General features: G+C 56.3%; 1 protein-coding gene across 5 annotated transcripts in view; it reads right to left on the reverse strand.

Annotated features, from left to right (window-relative positions):
* The window catches only part of UNC5B (unc-5 netrin receptor B), a 62,029-nt gene that overhangs the window by 22,112 nt on the left and 19,459 nt on the right, over nucleotides 1-20,458 (reverse strand). For 2 of the 5 annotated variants that reach the window (XM_080597350.1, XM_080597349.1), the window contains exon 1: nucleotides 13,940-14,104. In XM_080597350.1, the coding sequence (XP_080453476.1) occupies nucleotides 13,940-14,027 (88 nt within the window). In that variant the 5' untranslated portion in view covers nucleotides 14,028-14,104. Of the gene's footprint in view, nucleotides 1-13,939; nucleotides 14,105-17,404; nucleotides 17,572-18,804; nucleotides 19,034-20,458 lie in introns of those variants that run through there. The other 3 variants (XM_080597353.1, XM_080597352.1, XM_080597351.1) reach the window with 2 other exon arrangements.

Genomic DNA, 20,458 nt, shown 5'->3' on the forward strand with positions numbered 1-20,458 from the left:
GCGCGGTCAGCCCCAGCGCCTCGGAGCCGGGCACACGTGCGGCTTCCCCGCTTCTCTTTGAGAGTGCCAGCCTCAATCAGGCTTTGGGGAGGAGGGCGGGAGGAAATTAATGAAAGGCAAAGCTGATTACAAAGAACAATACAATGACTCAATCTGTTTCTCCTACCTCCATTGTATGAAGCTTTTTACATTTTTAAAGGTTTCGCCTGGTCCCTCAATGCACAATGGAATCACCTCCTGAGGGAAGCGGTAATGGCCCTGGAGACTTTTGAGCAAGACTGGACAAAACAGGGCAGAAACAATCCCCGAGGAAGGGCCAGATGATCTAACAGGTCTTTTGCATCTTTAATTTCTCACCCTTTTCTTTCTGCTCTTGTTTCAGGCACGAAACAAGTTTTTGCTAATTAGATGTTAATGCGGGAGCAGTTTCATTCTCAGCACATGGTGGAACCAAGAAAAAAAAAAAAAAAACACGTGCCAGGTCTGGGCACGAGGGATTGATCCTGAGGGTGCTGAGAGCTGGGGATGGCTTTTATCACCCTAGCAGAGGCATCAAAGGTTGATGAGAGAAGCCAAGGTGGCACAGCACCAAGCCAGCAGGGATGCCCTGATCCTGCGCCCACCCTGCCGCAGATAAGGGACCCCCAGCCCCGAGCAGGATTGGGTATGGAGGGCCACCACGGTGCCAGGAGGAGGAACCCCAAGGTCCACGAACGCACAAGGATGGGGAACACCAAATCTGCGGGGATGGGGATCTTGCTCCCCTCACTAATGGGGCCGGCGACCCCACGGCGTCCCCGTCCCACCCCACAGCCCCACGGGGGTCCTGGTGCCTGGTCCCCAGCCGGGACGAGAGCAGAAAGCTGCCGCTCCGAGCCCCATTTATGACCTTCCAAGGGGGAGCCCGCTGACAGCTTCACGAGCTTTTTGTTTTTCAAGTAGTGGTTTTATATTTACGACCTGAAAGGGAAAGATGCAAGCAGGCAGACCGTCATGGGGCTATCTGCTCCTGACCTGCCCCCAGCCAAGCAGTTCCAGGAAGCCATAAAAAGCGATCACATTTCAGCCTTTTTCCCCCTCCTTCTCTCTCCCTCCTCACTAAAAACACCTCTTTTTTTTTTTCTTTTTTTTTCCACGGTGGTCATTTCTTTCTAATGCTCACCCCCCCCAAGGAAAAGCATCAAAAATTAATGCAGAAGCTTCAGGGAAATCACAGGGGAAAACAAGAGGCCCCATGTACTGGGGAGCATCCCGGTGGAAGTGAGACCCCACTAAGTTTGGGGTCTTTAATGGAAAAAGGTGGCCAGAAGCTGCCTTTGGGACAGGGACCACATTCCCCTGCTCCACATCCCAGAGATGGAGGCACTTCCCAGCAGAGCCAGGCTGGCAGCACCGAGAATAAAGGCAGGAGCAGGGCGCTGAGCTCTTATTTATAAGCTTAGAGGGGGGAGAGAGGGCAAAACTCTCCAGAGCTCAGCGTTGGGGCTGCAGAGAAATGCCTTTGGGATGCATTCCAGCCAGCAGCTTGCCCCCCGGGAAGATAAGCGCCTTCCTTCACCTCCAAATTCCTTGGCAGAGAGGAGACAGCCCGGGTTTTAATGGCACACAGAGATGCCACAGCCAGGACACAGTGGTGATAAGAGTTTTTTTTTCTCTTTGTCTGAGCCAGCGGGTCAAGATCTGGTCCTAGGGCTTCCAAAATCCATCGCCAAAGACACTGGGGCTGGGGGACGGGCGCACCAGGGTGCCCAAGGCGCAGGGGTGCCATCGTGGCTGCTCTCTGCTTTTTTAAGCCACATAAGCCAGGGCGGCGAGGGCCCGCAGCCAAGAGGCAAGCGAAAATCCTCCTTTCCCTGCCCTCGCCGGGGGTGGGATGCCAAAGGCAGCGGAGCAAGGGTTTGTGCGCGGCCCTGGGCATGCTGTGCCGCAGCCCCAGGCTTGGGGCCGTGCCCCACAGCTGCCTCTCATTACAGCTTCACCTTCCCCACTCCCATCCGTGGCTGGGCTGCGAGAGCCGGACGGTCTGGTAGAGCCAGTCGGCAAGAGAGAGAAAATAATAATAATAAAAACTATAAAAAAAAACACCCTTTCAAGCAGGGCTAACAATTTTCTCAGCGCACCGGGGGCAGCGAGTGGCAACCCGGGGTGCGGGAGCAGCGGGGCAGGGATGCAGGGAGCCTCCTCTCCTCTTCCCTCCCCTCTTTATCTGCTGCCTGGGGCTCTAGCCCGGCGCCTGCTGATAATCAGGGAGCGTATTTGAAACCCCGGCGCCAGACAGGATCCTTATCTCGAGGAATGTGGGATGGGGGCAGCCCCTGCAACAGCTTCGGGAGAAAGGGGGGAGGCAAGAAGACCCCCCCCTACCTCGTCCAGTGGGTGCACACACACGTGCACAGACCAGAGGAGGGAGGAAGGGATGGGGTGGGTGACAGGCAGGCTGCACAGAGCCAAATTCCCAGCCCCAGCGTGGCTGCAGGCGGAGGAAGCTCCCCGCCACCCGGCCTTGCGCAAGGGCCCTGTAATTACCCGGGGAAAATCGCCCTGCTTTGCTTTCCCATCGAGCCAAGGCGCCCATGCCACGAGCATCCCAAAATACTCAAAGATCTCTAATGGCTTGGGGACCCCCTGAGGTCGGAGCAGCCTTTATGGCAGGATGGAGGGGGGAAAAATTATGAGCCCCCCAAATCCTCCCCTCTGCCCAGCCCCGGGGACATGCGCCGGAGCTGCCCGCAGGCCGGGCAGGAATTTGGAGCAGGCTGGGAGCAGGGAGGGAAGGAGGGGAGGAGAAAGCCAAGCCAAGGCGCTGGGTTTCCGCCTGCCATGCCCCATTCCTGCGGGAAGCCCTGCTCGGCCCACGGTGGCCGTCCCGGTGCCAGCCTCCTCCACGTCCCAGCCCAGCGGCACCCGCAGACCCTGCTCGCCGCACCCTCTCAGGAAGGGGAGACCCGGTAAAACAGGCAGAAAACAACCCCAAAAGGGATTTTCCCCCGCACCCGCCAGGGCAGAGGCGGCGGAGGCAGCGGTGCAAGCCGGCGCAAGCCCCGCACGGGCACGAGGAGAGCTCTGGGTGCAGACGTGAGGCACCAAAAGCAAGATCTGGAGCAGCACCAGGAGCCAACGGGCACCGAGAGATGAGCAACCACTAAAGCCTGATGCTCTCAGCTCTGTCCCAACCCTCCACAACCAGTGTATGATGCTCCAATGTCCCAAAAAAGCCACAAGGAGTTGTTCCTGTAAGCAAATATTGCTCACCAGCCTTGCCCCACGCTTGCAGGAAAGCACCACATGGCACAAGCACGCTCAGCACCCAGTGCCATAGGTATGTGCGTCCACGGGCAGCCCAGCCGTGCTCACATACAGCCAGCTCAAAAAGCCTCTGCCGGTGCCACCGAACCCCCAGGGGGGTTGTACACCATTAAAGGGATATTTAAAATCACTAATAAGGGGCTGATGAAGTTTGGGAGCTGCCGACACCAGCCATATGCCTCCGACACGCACGGTGCAGTCGGTGCCGTGGCAGCGCAACTGCAGGTACCAGCTCGCCTAATTAACCGGCAGAAGAAAGCCTCATTTAAAACAAAGCTCTTATTTTATTTATTTGCTGACAGTAGCAGAGCAATTCCCTCCGGCACGACGTGAAAGCAAACACGCTGTCCTCAAAATAAACCGCCACGGGCTTTTTAATTTCACCCTTCCACAAGTGTTCCCTGGCTTGTCTTTGGGAAGGAAAAAACCACCCGAGGTGGAGCCAGCCTGCAGCCCCCATTAGCATGGCAGAGGGCTTGCAGAGCCGGCTCGTCACCCCCTCACCAAGGCAAAAATGTAAGCACATGTTAATAAAGTGTCCTTAGGAGTGTCCCCCCAGTGCTGCCAGCCTCCTGCAGGTGCCCATGGGACAGGGATGCTGCTGGTGCTGGTCCCCAAAGTCCTGGCCACAGGAAAGGAGCAGAGGGCCGCTGTGCTTTTATTTAGCATCTTTATTTCTTGAAGTGCTTTAAATAGATATGGATTGACTCTCAGCTCTGGTTGTTGCAGCTTGAAAGGGAAGCTACAGGCACTTTGATTGATGAACATGAGACTGTTCCTCAGCATCCAAAGCCACCTGGAGCCTCCTCCTGCCTCAGCGGCTGCCGGGTGCCCTGCATCTCCCTCCCAGTAAGGGCACGAGGATGGCAGCATCATGCAGGCGTTTACCCTCCTGTGCTATGGTTTTGGGCAAGGGCTGCTCCAGGAGTGCCACAGCCAGCGTGGTGACCCGTGGTGGAGACCCCCAGCACCCCAGAAAGGATGGGGACCAGCCCGCAGGCAGACGATGGCTCCGCATCCCCTATCCATCACGCCCAGCCACCTCTGTGGCCAAGATAAGGATATCAGCTCCACCGAGCCAGACCTTCCTTCCTTCCCCTGCCACCTTCCCCACTCGCTCTGAGCTCACCCCGATCACCAGGTTCACTCTCTTCCTAGCAGCAAACCCAGGCAGCGACTTCTAAATTTATGAAAACGGGGAGAGATGTCATGAGTTTTTACGGACAGCGCTGGCTAGGACATGCATTTTTCTTTCCAGCGATGAAAGTAATTCCTTTCGGTTAAGGAGTAAGTAAAATCACACCGGGAAGCCGGAGGTAAATCTATTGCAGCGACCCTGAGCAGGCACTTCCCCAGGGCTTCGAGGCAGCAAACTTATCAGGCACCGCGCTGATAACACATCCAGGCTGAACCATAAGTCTTGAGCGCATAAAAGGTATTCCTAACTGCAAGCTGGATTAGCAGGGGAGGAAAAAAAAAAGGTTGAGAAGGCACAGAGCGGGCAGAGAACGGAGATGGGGCAGGTCTGGGGTTTGGCATCGCTGCCACCAGGGGATACCTCCAGACGGATGCTGCTGCATCCTGCCACCTCCTGCAGGTCCGGTTCGTCCTTCTTTCCAAAAAAAAAAGCCACAACAAAACATTTCTTTGCAGGAGTGCAAGGGTCACCACTCCGGTCCCAAAGCCACCGCCTCCCCGTGCGGCGTGCGGTTTGAGCACCAGGAGGAGGGCAACGCATCACATACAACCGCATCCAGGTCTCTGTTGTTTCTTCTTTTGTAGCCATGGGAAGAAAGAGCTGCCCTGTAATCATCCCTCCGCTGGCTCCCGCGCTGCTTTCGGCACCAGCCAGGGCAACGCAGGGCTGCTTTGATGTGGCAAGGGCAGCTTCCAAACAGTGCCATCGCGCCGGTACTGCGCCGAAATTAAAGCCCTGCTCGCAGTCTCGCTCGCTCCCAGAGGCAGCCTGCTTGCCTCGGACTTAATCTCCCTTCCAAAAGCCTGCAATACGGCGAGCTGACCATGTTTCTTTCTAAATAAGCACTCAGGAAATTTAAATTGCTCCAAAAATAATGCCTACTGCCTCTTTCTGATGAGAGGAGCAGCTCTTTCCAGCTCTCACTGATGTTCTTTCGGTGAATGCTCTGCATTTCTTGTTCCACTTCGCACGTGTGTAAACACAATTCCCCCCCAAAATGGGGAGCAGAGCAGCTCCAGACCAGGATTCGCTAAAAAACCCACATGTTTTCTCTCCACCAATGTTTCTTCATAGCTTTGGTTTACTTTTCGGTCCAAAATTATTGAGGTTTTTCCCTCCTTCCCTGCAAAACTTAGTAACGTGAGCTCACCAACGCGGAGACGGAGACCAAAACCTCCCGCAGCCAGAAGTGACCTCAGCCGCGAAACATCACAAGGGGCAGCTTCAAAACAGATTTTATATAGAATTTTTTTTTTGATTCAGAAGCGATGCCGTCCCTCTGCATGCGCTTTATCCAGAATAAGCACCCCGATTCTGGAGGAAGACACACTTTGCTTCCCCAAAAGGCCCCCTCTCAGCACCCCGCAGACCGCACTAACGCCTCCCAGCACCCTGACATCTCTTCCCTACCAATCTGGATTCTTTTATGAAGCCAGGCTAAAAACAGAAACCTCCCTCCCCAAGGCAAACAAACAAAAAATAACCCAGACAGAAAAATAAATACTTTCTCGGGCACGGGACCTCCTCTTGGGCCGCGGTGCCCCGGGGTCCCTTTTGGGAGGGCTGGAGCATCGGTAGCACCTCCGTCTCCTCCCGCATCCCACGCGGAGCGGGGTCCCCACGGGCTGGAGCAGGTGGTTTCCAAGCTGACAGGTTGCAAACAGCTCCGGCGAGCCGCTCAGGGGATCGGATATTGTCTCCGTGCCTCTAGGTTTTGGAAGGGAAGATCCCTCCCAGCTAACAACTCGGCTGCTGCCCGCCCTGGGTCTCACATCCTTTTTTAAAAGCACCTCCACCGACTTCCAACAACTCTACAAGTGCCTGCGCATCACTTTTTCCACCCTGTGAAGGGAAAAGTGAATATTTTCACGTGCCCATCCCTTACAGAGCTGGATCGAGACCGTTTGGACACAAAAACAACACGGGGCTTGCTTTTCCAGCACGCTCCCTGCCCCACGCGTCCACGGGCGCATCTTGGGGGGATTTCCAGCCCTTTCTCCCCTTTTTTGGGGCCGGTCTGCCAAGAAGCACCAGCCCTCTTGCAGAGGCTCTGAGAAATACTGTTCTGGAAGCTAGGCATGGTAGAAATTACCAGGTTTTGGTCAAAACCTTGATGTCTTCAGCAAATCTGAGGGTTTGGGGTTGTAATTTCTCCCCTGAGACTGAAGCTCCCACTAAAAGACAAACTTTTACAGTCTTCAGGGAAGGGGGAGAGGTCACGGGAAGTTTCCTTGGTGGAGGAGAGAAGAGGATGGGGAAATTGTTTCAAAGCCTAAAGAAAATTATCAAACCCACACTGCTCCTTTGGCAGGGCAGATATGGAGAGGATGGACCTGGAAGGAGGTCGAGCAAGTTTTTTCCCCATGGGATTTCACATCTGCTCTCAGCTGTGCCCCCAGAAGGTGGCAAGATATCCCAGAGATGGGAAGAGGGCAGTTGGACCCTAAAACTTCCTCTCTTGCCTTCTCATTAATGCACAGGAGCCACGAGCCCAGAACAACTCAGAGAATCTTCTTCCCAACATCAGCACTGCTCATTTATGGGATCTTCAGGCTTTGGGACCAGCCCTGAACACAGGGGCCAGCAATGGCACCGCAGAGCCCCGGCAGGGACCCAGCTCCTCCCCGAGCAGCTTCTGACCCTTTCAATCCTCCTTCCCGGCCGCGCCGCATCCCACCGGGCCGCGAAAGGCCGCCGAGCTGTGCGGCTCCGGCTCCTTTTGTTCCCCCGCCGTTTGCAGCCCTGCAACTCGAGCCTGGCAGAAAACATGTGGTTTGCATTCTCTCCCCTCTACTTTCCGCAGCCTTCCCCCTCTGGAAGCAACGAGCCCTTCCTCTCGCGGGGAGGAAATCGCAGGCATACCTCTCTGAAGATGGAGAGGCTGCAGCGAGAGCCCCGCGCTGTGCCCGCCTCGTGCAGCCGTGAGGGATGCGCCGTGCGCCCAAAAAGGTGGACGGGCGTGGATGTGTACTTTGGGGTGAGAAGGGGGAAGGCAGAGAGGGTGTGCGGGGCAAGGAGAGGCTCCAGGCCACCAAAAAAACACCCAGATGCAGACCTCAAGCCCTGTCCCCTCGTACCAGCAGGGGAAAGCCAGGAAGAGCAGTGATCCCGTTGGATGGGCGCATCGCTGCGTGCCTAAAGGCTGCTCCAAGGGGAGGCACCAGCCACAGCTGGGGGCAAGCATCAACTCAGCCTCTTCTCCTTTCCCACGAGCATCATTCTTTCCATTTGTACCATATTTTTAGGTTAAACAACCCAGCGAGAGGGAGCCTTAAGGAGCAGCACTCTCAGAGCATCCCCTCAAACCCGCCAGGCCCCTCACACCCACATCTGCTACACAGAGCAGACTGAACCCCGGGGGGCTACAGGATGGGTGCCCCTGGCCAGAGCAGCACCAGCTGTGATAGAAACCAGGAGCTCTGCTCTCCACGAGCCCCACGGCCTCTGCGAAGCATGCCAAGCATTGCTGACGCGCTCATCACAACAACAGAAAGCCCCTCGATCCTCCAGATTTCTATATATATATATATTTTTTTTTTCCCCTGCAGCCCAGAATCAGAAAGCCTGACACTTTCTCAGAGCCAAGCACTGATGGATTTCACTTAGAGGGTATTACAGAGCCGGGCTCACAGCTCGGCACGCTGTGTCCCCGACCGCTCGGCGCCCCGCATCCGTGCGGATCGGCCGGGACCCCGGCTGCAGAGCCGGCGCGTGGGATTTTCCAGCCCCGGCAGGACCGGCCCCAGCACGCCCCAGCCTCGGTGTTTTTGCTGCAAACTCCAAAGGAACCTGCCCATTTCGCCCCGCTTTGCATAACCAGTTTATCCCAGTGTTTGTTTTAAAAACTTCGGCTCCTGTTAGTCACTGCTCAGAGCAAACCGACCCAGCCCTATTTCCAGCTTTTGGAGCTCGCTTTTCCAGCTTTGGGCAGAGCCAAGGTTTTTATGTTGTTGTATAAATTTTAGGGCCTGAAATATGTGCCTCCGTACCTTGTTTTATACATACCCGTTGTGGCCGCTGCCCCGGTTATTTTTGAAGTCGCTCTCTACAGGTTACAACACGGTAGCTGGAGCACCCAACACCCAGGAAAGGGATTAAACGCATGGCTAAAACGCCTTCAACCCAAAGCTGGCATCCCGAGGCTATCACAACACGGTACTTTTAACATTCAAAACCTACACAAAAAACCTTTCTTGCTTCACCCTAACAGAGCACAGACTGTCCATTCACCAGCAGTAATTCACCCAGCACAGGCACACGTGGAGAAAAAGGGAGAGCCTCACAGCCTTTGGTGCTCAGCAATCCCTCTGCACCACCACGTTTTCTGGTGGCACGTAGCAAAATGAAGGGTTTTCAAACTTTCCTTGCTTTGTTCCAAAAGGAAAAACCTTCCAAATACTATTCCAGCACAAGAACTGGGTGGCAGCATGCAGAAGGGTGACGATGAGGTCTCCATGGGGGTTTGTGGCTTCAGCACAGCGTTGGGTGGGATCCATTTTGCTCCCGAGTGACCACAGAAATACATCCTGCCCCTAACCGATGGGGAAGGGAGAGGAAGGCCTTACACCCTTTGAACATGCCTGCAGAAGTCACTCTTTGGCATAATGCATGTGGTGCTAGGGATGGGGAAGAGGCACTCAGAGGGCTTCATCTGCTGCGGGCTGGATGCGCCCACGGCTCCAGTGATGACCCAACCCCAAACCTCAGCGTTGAGGCCACGAGCAGACAGCATCACCCCAATGCACCCCAGGCGTGTCCCTCCTCCTGTTTTAAATCCATCCCGAGGAGCCCCTGGGCTCCCTAAGCTCCCGCCCAAGGAAAGCTCCCACGCCATCCGAGGCATCGCAACCCCTTTCATCGCCGCCCACATCCACCCCCGCGAGCCGCCCGGCCGGGAAGCCCGGTTCTTGTCCTACAACATCTCCTCCTCCTCCCACCCGGGTTGCAGGATAAGCACTTGCAGGCTGCCAGGCAGCAACGAGGGGGTCATCGGGGATAATTTCCAGGCTGGCAGCTCCCAGGGAGGAGAAATGCTCTGCAGACGCCTCACCAGGCGACAGCAGATCAAGGCAGGGTGGAGAAGAGCTCACTCATCTCCCTCGCACCGTTTAACAAGTCACCGTGTCAGTCCCCATAAAACTTCAATGGGGAGGGATGCTCGACGGGAAGCAGTGCCGTGACTTACATGAGCCATCCCTGCCCGCTCAGAAACCCCTCTTGTCCTCATTTTAGCAAACCAAATCCTACTCAGGTGCAGCTTCTTCGAGGTGTGCTGGATCCATCCCTCTGGCAAGCAAAAGCATCCAAAAGTGGTCCTCCACCTGTGTTCAGTAACATCAACGCCAAGCACATTTCTCCAGCTTTACAAAAGGGGATTTTTACTCTTTCAAACAACATAAAACCATAAAAAAAAAAAACACAAAACATGAAGCTCAAGGATGCTGCCCACAGCATCATTCCCAAAGGACCACGAAGCTCATCCACACCCAGAGGTCCTCACCTCTCCTCCGAACTGCAGCTGCTCGCACCAGACCCCAGACACGTTTAACACCTCAAAACAAGATTTTCCACGCTCTTTCAAAGGAAAACAATTGCTCGGCTTCAGGCTTCGTAAGAAGAGGAGGCAAGGTGACCCGAGGGACCCGCACAGAGCCACACCAGCAGGACCACCAGCAAGCACGAGAGATGCCAGGACCCGGCTTCGAGTCCAGATGGGTGAGCATTTGGTAACACCTGGGGACAGCCCATGCTTGGAGGCAGGGCAGGCAACCAAGCCCCTTCTTCCCAGCCATGCTGGGGCAGAAAATGGGGGCAATCCCTTTTTCTTGCTCCATACCAGAAACTAAAGCACCTCTCAAAGCTACAAGGAAGCAAACCGGCTCCAAACATTTACTTCTCAAATCCCAGGGGGATTATCCCAGCCCCATCCATCTGGGGCGAGCCCCGCTCCGCCTCCCCATCGATATTTCAATCCACACAAATCTCGTGTCAGGAGCAAGCCCGGTCCTGAGATTCTGGGCTCCGTTTGGGGCTGCTGGAGGAGGCAGCCCTGATGCGCAGCCCTCCATCGTCCACCTCCAAGCCTCCCCAGTGGGTTTGGGGAGCTGGTAATTCCTCCTCCCCGCAGCAAGGCAACAGCAGCCCAAAACCCAGAGGGTCTCGGAGAAGACCCAGCCTGGAGCAGGGGGGGTCCCTCGGAGCGGGAAGGGACTCGCAGGAGATGAAAGCCAGCGTGCAGGACACGCCGGAGCAAGCCCCGTGCTAAATAATCCCTGCTTCCCAAGCAGTGCTTCATGCTGCCTTTCCCAGCCCGATTTTTGTTCAATGTCGGGGTTCACGCTGCCCCTCCCTCCCCTCCAAGGGCACCCCGACGGTGCCTCACCAAACCCCCGCTCCCAACTCCCCAAATTTTATTTTTTTCTTTTCCTTTATAAGCTCAAAACAAACAGCAGAGACAAAAATCCCCCGAAAAGCCCAAGCTCAGCAAAGCCGCGGCTGCTCCCAGCCCGGCGGTTTCGGAGGAGGAGAGGGCTGCTCGCGCTTCCCCGCCGCGCTCCCAAGGAGCAGGTCCGGGGCTGCCAGCCCAGCGCATTCCTGCGCCGTGAGTCAGGGCTCCGAAAAACCAGGAGGCTTCAAAAATAATCCTGGCGCGGCTGGGATGCTTCGCTCGCCTCCACCACGGCCCCAGCTCCCCGCACAGGACCGAAATTCGGACAAAACCCTCGGGGACAGCATCGCCCTCCAGGCTGGGGCTCCAGTGCACGAGTAGAAGCCAAGCCCTGCTCCGAAACAGCCTCGGTTGTAAAATGTCAAGTGCCAGCCGAGCCTGGGGACAGCCAGATGGGGGTTTTTGGGGTTTTCTTCTCCAAAGCTGTGCATTAATGCAAGCCCTCAGTAGGTCAGGATTTGTTTTTTCCAGCTGGATCCAAGGAGCCGCATCACCCCAAAGTGATCAATTCACCCCTCCTGCAGTGCCACAAGGGGAAAGAGCTCTGGGATTGGGGTGAAGCATCCCACTCTGCATCTCTTGAGGTCCCTTCATACCAGGAGGGACAGGATTTTCACGCCACCAGCCCCAGACCCCCAGCACCCCTAGTGCAAGGGCCCAGTCCCCCCTGAGCGCTGACTCACAAGCAGGGCTGGCTTGCACAATACGAGTGATTACAGCAAATTACAGCTCGTCACGGCGAGGCACACCAAAAAGCAGAGGCGACGGGCCTCGAAAGGCCACGAGGCGGCCGGTGGCACCAGCAGGGGCAGCCACCTCTGTCCGAAAGGGCGAGGAAGGTGAGACGCAGGTGGGAGCTGGGGGAACGCTTTCCCTCGCATTAGCATTGCTAAAGCTGGGGGGATACAAGTGAATAAGGCCCAGAAGGAACCTGGGGCTTTATGGCCCCGACGTGTGCTGTAATGAACTCCTCCAGACTCCATCGAGCCCGTTCCACCCACACCTCGCCGCCCCACGCTTCCTGCCGGGCCTGGGCTGCTTTGCAGGGCAAAGCTTCCCGTTAACCTGCGGGGCTGGCTGCCTGATCCTGCCAGCCCCAGGCTCGCCAGGAGCAGGAGGAGGCGCGAAGCTGGAAGCCAAAACACGGGTTTAGTTAACTCCTGTCTCAGCGGCACAGGGAGGGGAGCCGGCTGGCGCGGCACCAGGAGGACCCGCAGGACCTCGCGCTGCAGGAGCTCAAGGACGCGGGTGTTATTTCTTCCTGCCAAGCACGGAGAGCCACGTGCGGCTGTCCTCCACCTCCTGGGACATCAGGATGGCAAGCAATAGGTCCCCATGCAGCTCTCCTGCCACCCATGGGGACGATGCAGGGGTCACAGGAACCAGTACTGTCACCGATCCCCTGCTCCCCTTCTCCCCAGGTGTTGGGAACCCCACGGAGATCCCATTCAGATCCCAATCTCCACGGGTATTTGGTACAGAAGAGGGGCAGGAGGACAATCCGCCCACCATAGAGACATCCCTATTCGACCCCACAGCACACCCATTATCCTGGGTGTTTTAATCTAGGCTCTGCATCAGGCACAGAGCAGCTGAAGAAGAAGGAAAACCAACTTTCTGTGATTTCATACAGGCACGCCGGAAAGCTCCCCACATCCCCCTGGTCAGGCTCGACTCGTTTTTGCTTCTTCGTTCCCTCCCTCTCATTTCACGGGCATGCAAAAGCCGAGAGCAACGCACAGGACGCAGCCAGGCATGGGGTGCTGATGTCCCCCCCGTGTCCCCAGCAGCCACCAAACCCCCCAAACCCTCGGCCTGTCTGCAAGCGAGAGGATTTCCCTGCACCGCGACACCCAGGCCACCAGAGATGCCACTGGCAGAACCGGGTAGGATCTTTGCACGGCGGGGGCGGACAAAAAAAATAATAAATAATAATCTGATTAAACTCCCTCCCCAAAATTCCTCGTCGCCTTAATTACGCTTCAGAAGGGAAGGCTCGGCTTATTTTCCTAGAAAAGCAGCTTGGCAGGGGACGCTTTCAGCGAGCAGCCAGGAGCTGCGGGGAGCCGGCGGGATGCTCTCCCCGTAAGTTTCCCCCGGGATTACAGCCGTGCCCAGGGCAGGCAGGTCCCATATGTATGGCTACGGCCTCCCCAGCTGCCAACTTTTCAGGGCTCCACGTCCGAGCATCAGAGGATGACTTTCTGCATGTGGCCACGGAGGAGACACCCGCTGCCGCAGGACGGAGCGGAGTCCGGAGGTGTCATTTGTGGGGAGGGGGGAGGAAGGAAATAATTTTTACATATTTTTATAGCAAGAGGCTGAACTGGATGACGATGGGAGCCCCAACGAGAGCGGGCAGTGGGAGGGCCGTGCCTCTGTTTATTTTATTGTCCGTGGCAGGGATTACGACGGAAGGGCAGGATTTTAAGAGCATCTCAATCACAAGATTCGGCGCCGCACAGGAAACTTTGAAAAGCCATAGCGGAAAAATTAAAAAATAAGAAAAAAAAAAAAAAAAAATCGCTGAGCTGCCCGGCCATCCAGAGCTGGGTTTTTAGAAGAACACAGATAAAAAAAATATCCAGCCTGAGTAATTACTTATTTGACCCGCTGGGAAATTACAGCCCACGGTGTTATAAACAGGGATGGGTTTGTTTTGCTCTTCCCAGACGGCAAGGGAAAAAAAAAAAAAGAAGAAAAAAAAAGAAATAAAACGGCGCAGTAAAACCAAAAGCAGCCGAACCGAGCGGCGAGGGGGGAGCGGCAGAGGAGCAGCCCCGAGCCCTCCCCAAGCTCCCCCAGCCCTGGGGGTGCAGAGGGGGAGTCCGGAGAGGGGATGCTCGATGACCCCCATTTCTCATCCTTTACATCCCAAAAAAACGGGGGGAGGCGCAGCCCTCCGCGCTCAGCCAAGGGGATGCCCCCCCCCAAAAAAACTTCCCCCCACCCAAAAAAAAAATAGCCAAAAAAAACCCACAACTTACCTGCGGCGGCCAGCGCCCAGCGGCGGTGCAGGAGGAAGAGGAGGAGGAGGAGGATGAAGATGCGGCGGGGGGGTCCCGGGGGCTGCATGGCGGAGCGCAGCGCACAGCGCACAGCCGCCCTGCGCGCCCGCCTCGCCGCTCTGCCGGGCTGCCCGGAGCCGGGAGGGGCGGGCAGGGGGCGGGAGGGGGCGGGAGGGGGAGGGGCAGGGGAGGGGCTTTTCCCCGCCCCCACCCCCCCACGACCCCTCCTTGCCCCCCCCCAGCAGCCTGCGATGAGCTGCCCCCAGCCTCAGCCCCCCCCCCCCCCTCTCCAAGGGTGCTGAAATCCACTCCAAGTTTCGGGGGTTTTGGGCAGAGATTTTGCTTCACGGAAAGGGGGTGCCCCTAATTTTATTTTATTTTTTTTTGCTCCCCCCCAGCTCTGAGAGCCAGGAGGGAAGCACAGGAGGCAGGGTAAAATAGTTCAGGTGGAAGGGACCCGCAAAGTGGTCACCTCCAGCACCCTGACCGCTCCAAAAAAAATAAAAATAAAAAACCCCGCACAGGGGAGGTGCCCTGCGAACCCCTCCTCGGTACCTGGGAACCCACCCCCCCCCCGTCCAAACCCGAGTTTATGGGTTTGCAAACTTCTCCGGGCGAGGATTTGGGGGATGTGAGCCCTTCCCTGAGGCGGAACGAGGTGGGGGGGGGGCTGCTGGGGGCACTGCAAGGAGGGTGCGAGGCGCAGGGGGGCAGCAGGAACCGCGCAGCTCGGGGAGAGGGAGCTCCGGCAGCCCGGGAGCTGCTAAGCGGGTTTCATTGCCGGCAGCCGCAAGGTTTAGGGACTGGGGGAGAAGGGACCCTGGCAGGGAGGAATTACAGCGGCCAGGGCTGGGGTTTGGCACCGGCTCCCTCCAGGATGGAGGCTGGCACCCTAGGGGGGTGGCACCCAGAGGGTGGCACCCGGCGGTGCATCCCCTGCCCCGCAGCCCTCCATCCCCTATATTCAGAGCAGGGCGACGTGCTGGAAAAGGCTCAGGAGTGAAATCAAAATCTCCTTGCCAGCTGCTATCACCATAAAAGCCTCGAATCTGGCTCGCGTGTTGGGGGCCGGGACGCACGGACGCCTCCCCAGCACGGACAGACGGCCAGCACCACGCACGGCCACTCCACAGCCCCAGCACCCTCGGTGCAAAGCATCCTCTGCGACCGTGCAGGCATTTATCCTGGTCTCAGACAACACCGATAACGCTGGTGCTGAGGGGCTCAGGAGAAAAGCTTGGTACGAGGAGCCCCTTGGAAGCGGAGCGGGTTTTTTGCCCGGAGCTTGTTTTAGAAAGCTGGGAGAACACGGGGTTAAACTTGGTGGCGTTTAAGTCATCGTCTGGTATTCAAAATATGAATTAAAGCAATGCAAATTAATGGGTAGCCGACCGCTCTTTCGCAACCGTAGAAAAAAATACAACAAGGCAAACTATCATTAAGGCACGAGGGCTGTTTTCCCTCCCAGGTGTTTTCATGCTGCCCCTGCTTTGCCTCGAAATCCCTGGGGTGCATGGCTCAGCCCGAGCCCCAGCGCTCCCAGCAGGTCCTGGGGTGTGGTGAGGTGCTCGGGTCTCAGGCACACAGCAAACCCTGAGGGCCTGGTGGCCACGAGGGGAATCGGGTGGCCACGAGGGGAACTCTCCAATGCTTGTCTTGGCGCCCCCACATCTTGCGGGGGGACATGAGCTTGTGCTGGGGGGGACGCAGGTCCTACGTGCACCCCAGCACTGCTCCTGAGGACCACCAGCCACCAGCTCCCCGATTTGCAGGGCACCATCCCTCACCCCAGCAGGGCTGACACTGCTCCCCGAGCCCCCCCCAGTCCCTGCTCAGGGAAAATGGGCTTCCCCAGGGGTAGTGGGTGCCTGGGTGGGAGCCAGGGGTCCCTGGGTGGGACCCCTTGGCTCAAGCTGCGGTCCCCAGGCTACCCCAGGACCAGGGAGGTGAAGGCAAGGAGCCTGCCTCTCTCCACCAAACCCAGCTGCAGATGGGCAAACCCATCCCAAACGGGGCTGGCAGGGAAGATGCAGCACCCTCACAGCAGCTAGGGATGGAGAAGGGCCACCGCAGGAGCAAGATGTGACACGTAGAATCATGAAGAGAAGCAGCAGCATCCCCGTGGAGGTGCCGGGAGGGAGGAGGTGGTTGTGGTTCAGCGGCTCCCGAGCCCTTTCTGCTTTGCAGAGCCTTACAAGCGATGCAGAGCCGGCGTGTGATTCGATTAGGGACCCACTTCGCTTTGTACCAGCTTCAGAGCCTCCTTGTGACCCCGTGCAAACCCTGCAGGAGCATCGGAAACATCCCCCTGTCCCGTGGGGACACGGAGCTGGGAGCAGCTCCCCAGGGCCATGCAAACCCAGTGCCACCCCTGCTTGGTGTCCCTCGGAGACTCCCCGGTGGCACCGTGGCTGGGCTGGGGGGGCGATACCAGGAGGTCAGAAGAAGGGAGAGGCGAAAGAGAAGAGCAGTGGGCCCGCGTAACAGCGCCAGCGCCGTGGAGCAGGTGCAGAGGCGGTGATAATTCCCCATTTCTCCCATTGCAGGAACGAGGAGTGCCCAAATCTTGTTATCGGGCCGCAGATTTAAGGACAAACAAAAGGCAGCTCCTCTTCCACACTGCCCGTGATTGAATTAGGGACCTCGTTGCCACGGGGTGCTATGGAGACCTACAGCCTGAACGGGCCCCAGAAAGCATTTAGGCACCCTGGAGGGGCACGGGGCTGTCACGGGGCATTAAACATGATGGAGGGGTCACCCCAGGGAGCCCTAGGCCTGGGGCAGACGTCAGACAAGGGCTCGGCCAACCTGCCATCCCCAGCCAGGGATTCTGGATGGCTGTGAGATAAATAGATACCATGCCTCATCACCGAAATAACCACAGAGAGGTTTGGGTTGGAAGGGACCCTAAAGGTCCCCTAATTCCAACCCCCTGCCATGGGCAGGGACACCTCCCACTAGGTAAGATTGTCCAAAACCCCATCCAGCCTGGCCTTGAGCACCTCCAGGGATGGGAATAAGCCATTCCCAAATGCTCTTGAGGGCAAGAAGGAGGTTGTTGGACCTCGGACATGCCCAGGATGGGCAGTAAGGGGCATGAGGGGCACCAGAGCGGACAGGGAGACACCTGGCCCCATGCATTGCAGAGGTGCAAGCAGCCCCAGCGAGCCAGGAGCTCCACGTGCAACGGGTCTGCACCGAGGGCTGAGCCAAAATTTCCCCCATCAGCTGGGATTGTCACCCGTGGCTGTCCTCGTGGGGAACTCGGTGGCACTGGGTGGGCTCCCGCAGCTTCAGGAGGAGCAGGGGGGGCCAAACATCCCCCCTCATCCGCAGGGCACCAGCATGTGGTCTCCATGCAGCATGTCAGCTCAATAATTTATCATCCAGGAGGTGCAATCACTATCCATAATTCACGAGCAGTAATGTTCTACAAGTTCAAACCTGCAATTTGGCTCCCCGGACCGCTCGCCATCTTCACGTCCCAAATGGCATTTCTTCCCAAAAGGCAGTGGCCGGCTCTGGGCTGACACAACAGTGAGGAGCACCCCCAAAATGGCAGGTTTTGGAGCTGTGTCCATCTGTCCCACGGGCTGCATCACTGCCGCTCTCTGAAATTATGAAGAAGTCTCGTTTTTCGGTCTGGAAGGCTGATAAGCAGGTTGTGATAACACAGGGACGTTGTCAGTGCCGTGGAGGCCAGGCAGACCTCCAGCAGGTGGGGAAGGCTGAGAGGTGAGAGGCTGAGTTTTCAGATTAGGGGGGAGAAAAGCCTCTCGTGCTCTATAAACTCTGCTCGGCAGACGTACGGCGTGGTGAGGCAGAGCACGCCGGAGCTCCCTAACTCCCGGGGGAGATGTTTATTAACTCGTCAAAATACAGCGTCTGCTGTTGCCAGCAAGAAGCTAGAACAGCAAAAAAAAAAAAAAAAGGAGAAAAAAGAAAAAAGGGAGGGAAAAAAAGCCAAGAAACATCAAAATAAATAAATAAATACACCATCATTTGCTTCCCTTTGCTGATGGCTGGAGATGCTCCGTGCAAGGAGTGTGTCTGAGCGCAGACACCCCGGTGGCTCCCGGGGTGACAGGGGGGACCCTGGGAACAGGGCACCCACACGCTGCTTGCAGGACACACTCCCCAACCTTCATGTGATTGTGACAGTGGCATCCCTGGCTCCATGAAAATGAAAATTTCTAGACCAAACGAGGCAATATCTGGAAATGAGGCACCAAATGAATGCTGTGCCAGCACAGGGCCGTGCTGCTGCAGCCATTACGTCCCAGTGACACTCCCAAACTAGAAAAAGGAGAGCAGCCACCAATTATTTTAATCATATTTGTTTAAGTACTACAGATCATGGCCAAACTTTCTTCAGCAGGTGTTTGCTACCGCTTTGCTCAGCCACGCTCCTCCACAAATTACACGTCACAGCAGCGACACCGCCGCGTTGTCACCGGCACAAGTGGCCTCGGCGGCATGATGCTGCCTGTGATCCATCAGGGCTTGGGGTTTTTTCAGCCCCATTAAACAGGGCTTTGAGTTAAGCACTGTGGAAGGACCTCAGTTGCCTGTCGTCCCTGGGGCTGCCAGAGAGCAGGGGTAGGAGATGCTCTGCTGGGTGGGAGGATGAGAAATTCAGTGCCCACAGGATGAGGATGGGCACCGCAGGTCCTGGCCGTGGTCCTTTCAGCATCCGCCATGGGATTTCCCCAGCCGCCCCCAGTACTGTAAATTTGTTCTTTAAGGAGCGATTTACACTTAAAAATGCCCCCCCAGTGTGAAAGTGCCACTGCACAAAACAGCAGATGGTGTTTGAGCACTGCAAAACAGCAAATGCATCTTACCAAAAGACATACAGCAGGGATTTCTTGGCGCTACGTGAGTGCCTCGGGGGCTCGACTTGCAGCTTTCAGCGTGGAAGGGGAGGAAGAAAAGCACCCAAAGGCTGGAAAGTGCTACGAGATGGTGTCAGTGGTAGGAGAGGTTTCCCCGGGCGTGGTGTGAGCTGTCCTGAGCAGGAGGCACGGAGCCGGAGCAGCAGGAGGTCCTGCGCACGGGAAGGCGCTCCCTGTGCTACAATAACACGGGTTTTGTTCAGGAAAAATCAAAACAGTTCCTCAAAATGAGCAAAAAAAAAACCCCCGCAAACCTTTCCTCTCTCTCCCCACCCTGGAAATAAAACAAATAAACCCCTCCAAACCGCATCCTCCTGGTGATGCTGCTTCCACGAAGAAAAACACAACACTTTTTCTTAGAGGTTTTGCTAAAAAAAAAAACCTTGAGTGCTGCTCATTTCCAAACTCAACAAGCACATTTCAGAGAGGCGAATGCAGAGAGCCCAGGGCACCTCCTAAATGTCACCGAGAAGTGCTGGTCCCCCGCTTGGTGCCTGCTTCGGGCATGGGGGAGATGCCTGGCACCAAACAAACACCCCAAGCAAAGCAAAAGCCAAATTCAGGTCCCTTCGCCCTTGCTCTTTACTTGTGGCGCCTCGCCACGAATAAACTTACAAACACCCCTCTCAAGGTTACCCAACACTGGTTAAAGATTTAAGAAGAGCGCCGTACGATGTATACAGCTCCTCCTGAAATATTCATCCCCTGGCATCAATGTTTCATCAATTTGCTACCATATATCACCCCTGACACTGGCTTCAATCAGTTTGGTGCGGATTGTGAAAAATAGATATGTTTATAGAACCACCCGCTTCGCTTTCCTTTTATTTATTTTTTTATACACATAATTCAGCATCAATTAGCCGGGCTGGATCTCGGCCTCCCCCTTGCTCCGGGGATGCGTGCAGCCCTCGGCGGGGACCCGCTGCCACTTAGCCGGGGCTGCCCTGGAGCAGAGAAACCCTACAAAAGGAACCACCTGATGATTTATTTGGGCTTTCGTGTCCCTGTTGCAGGATCCCTGCTCCCGGGAGCATTTTTTATGTCGTGGCCATGCTCCCGTGGTGGAGCTCTCCGAGGGACCCCATTAAATGACCCTGCTCCCATGGCAAAGGGGGGAAAAAAGGTGCATCTTTGAATATTTGGGCAAAAAGTAGAAAAGTTAAGGCAGGCCTTTGCTCTCTCCCCGGCCTGAAGCAGAGCAGCCAGCCCATCTTACAAGTTCTCTGATCAGATGTGCAAAAAAAGAAGGGTGAGAACCCCCCCGGTGTCCTTAATTGCAGCCTCCAAATGCCAGCCTTGTTTTCACTCGCTTTGAAATTCCCTCTGTCAGTCTGTCCCTCCGGTTCAGGACCAAAATTGACTTCGTGTCACAAAGGAAGTAATTATTTCCCTCCCCAAATGAAAATGGCAATTATTCTGCAAGAAGCGAGGGGCGCACACAGTTCAAAACGCTGAGCGAGGCCGGATCCTGAGCACCCAGCAGGTCCCTCTCCAGCACCATGCCTTGGGATGTCCTGCCTTAGTTTTTCTGTCCATTTCTTTCGTGCATGTTTTTTCGCAAGGAATGAGTGGTTCGTCTAACTTGCAAGCATCTCTTCAG

This window comes from Anser brachyrhynchus (genome assembly GCF_964034855.1).
Source record: "Anser brachyrhynchus genome assembly, chromosome: 6".
Taxonomy (NCBI): Eukaryota; Metazoa; Chordata; class Aves; order Anseriformes; family Anatidae; genus Anser; species Anser brachyrhynchus.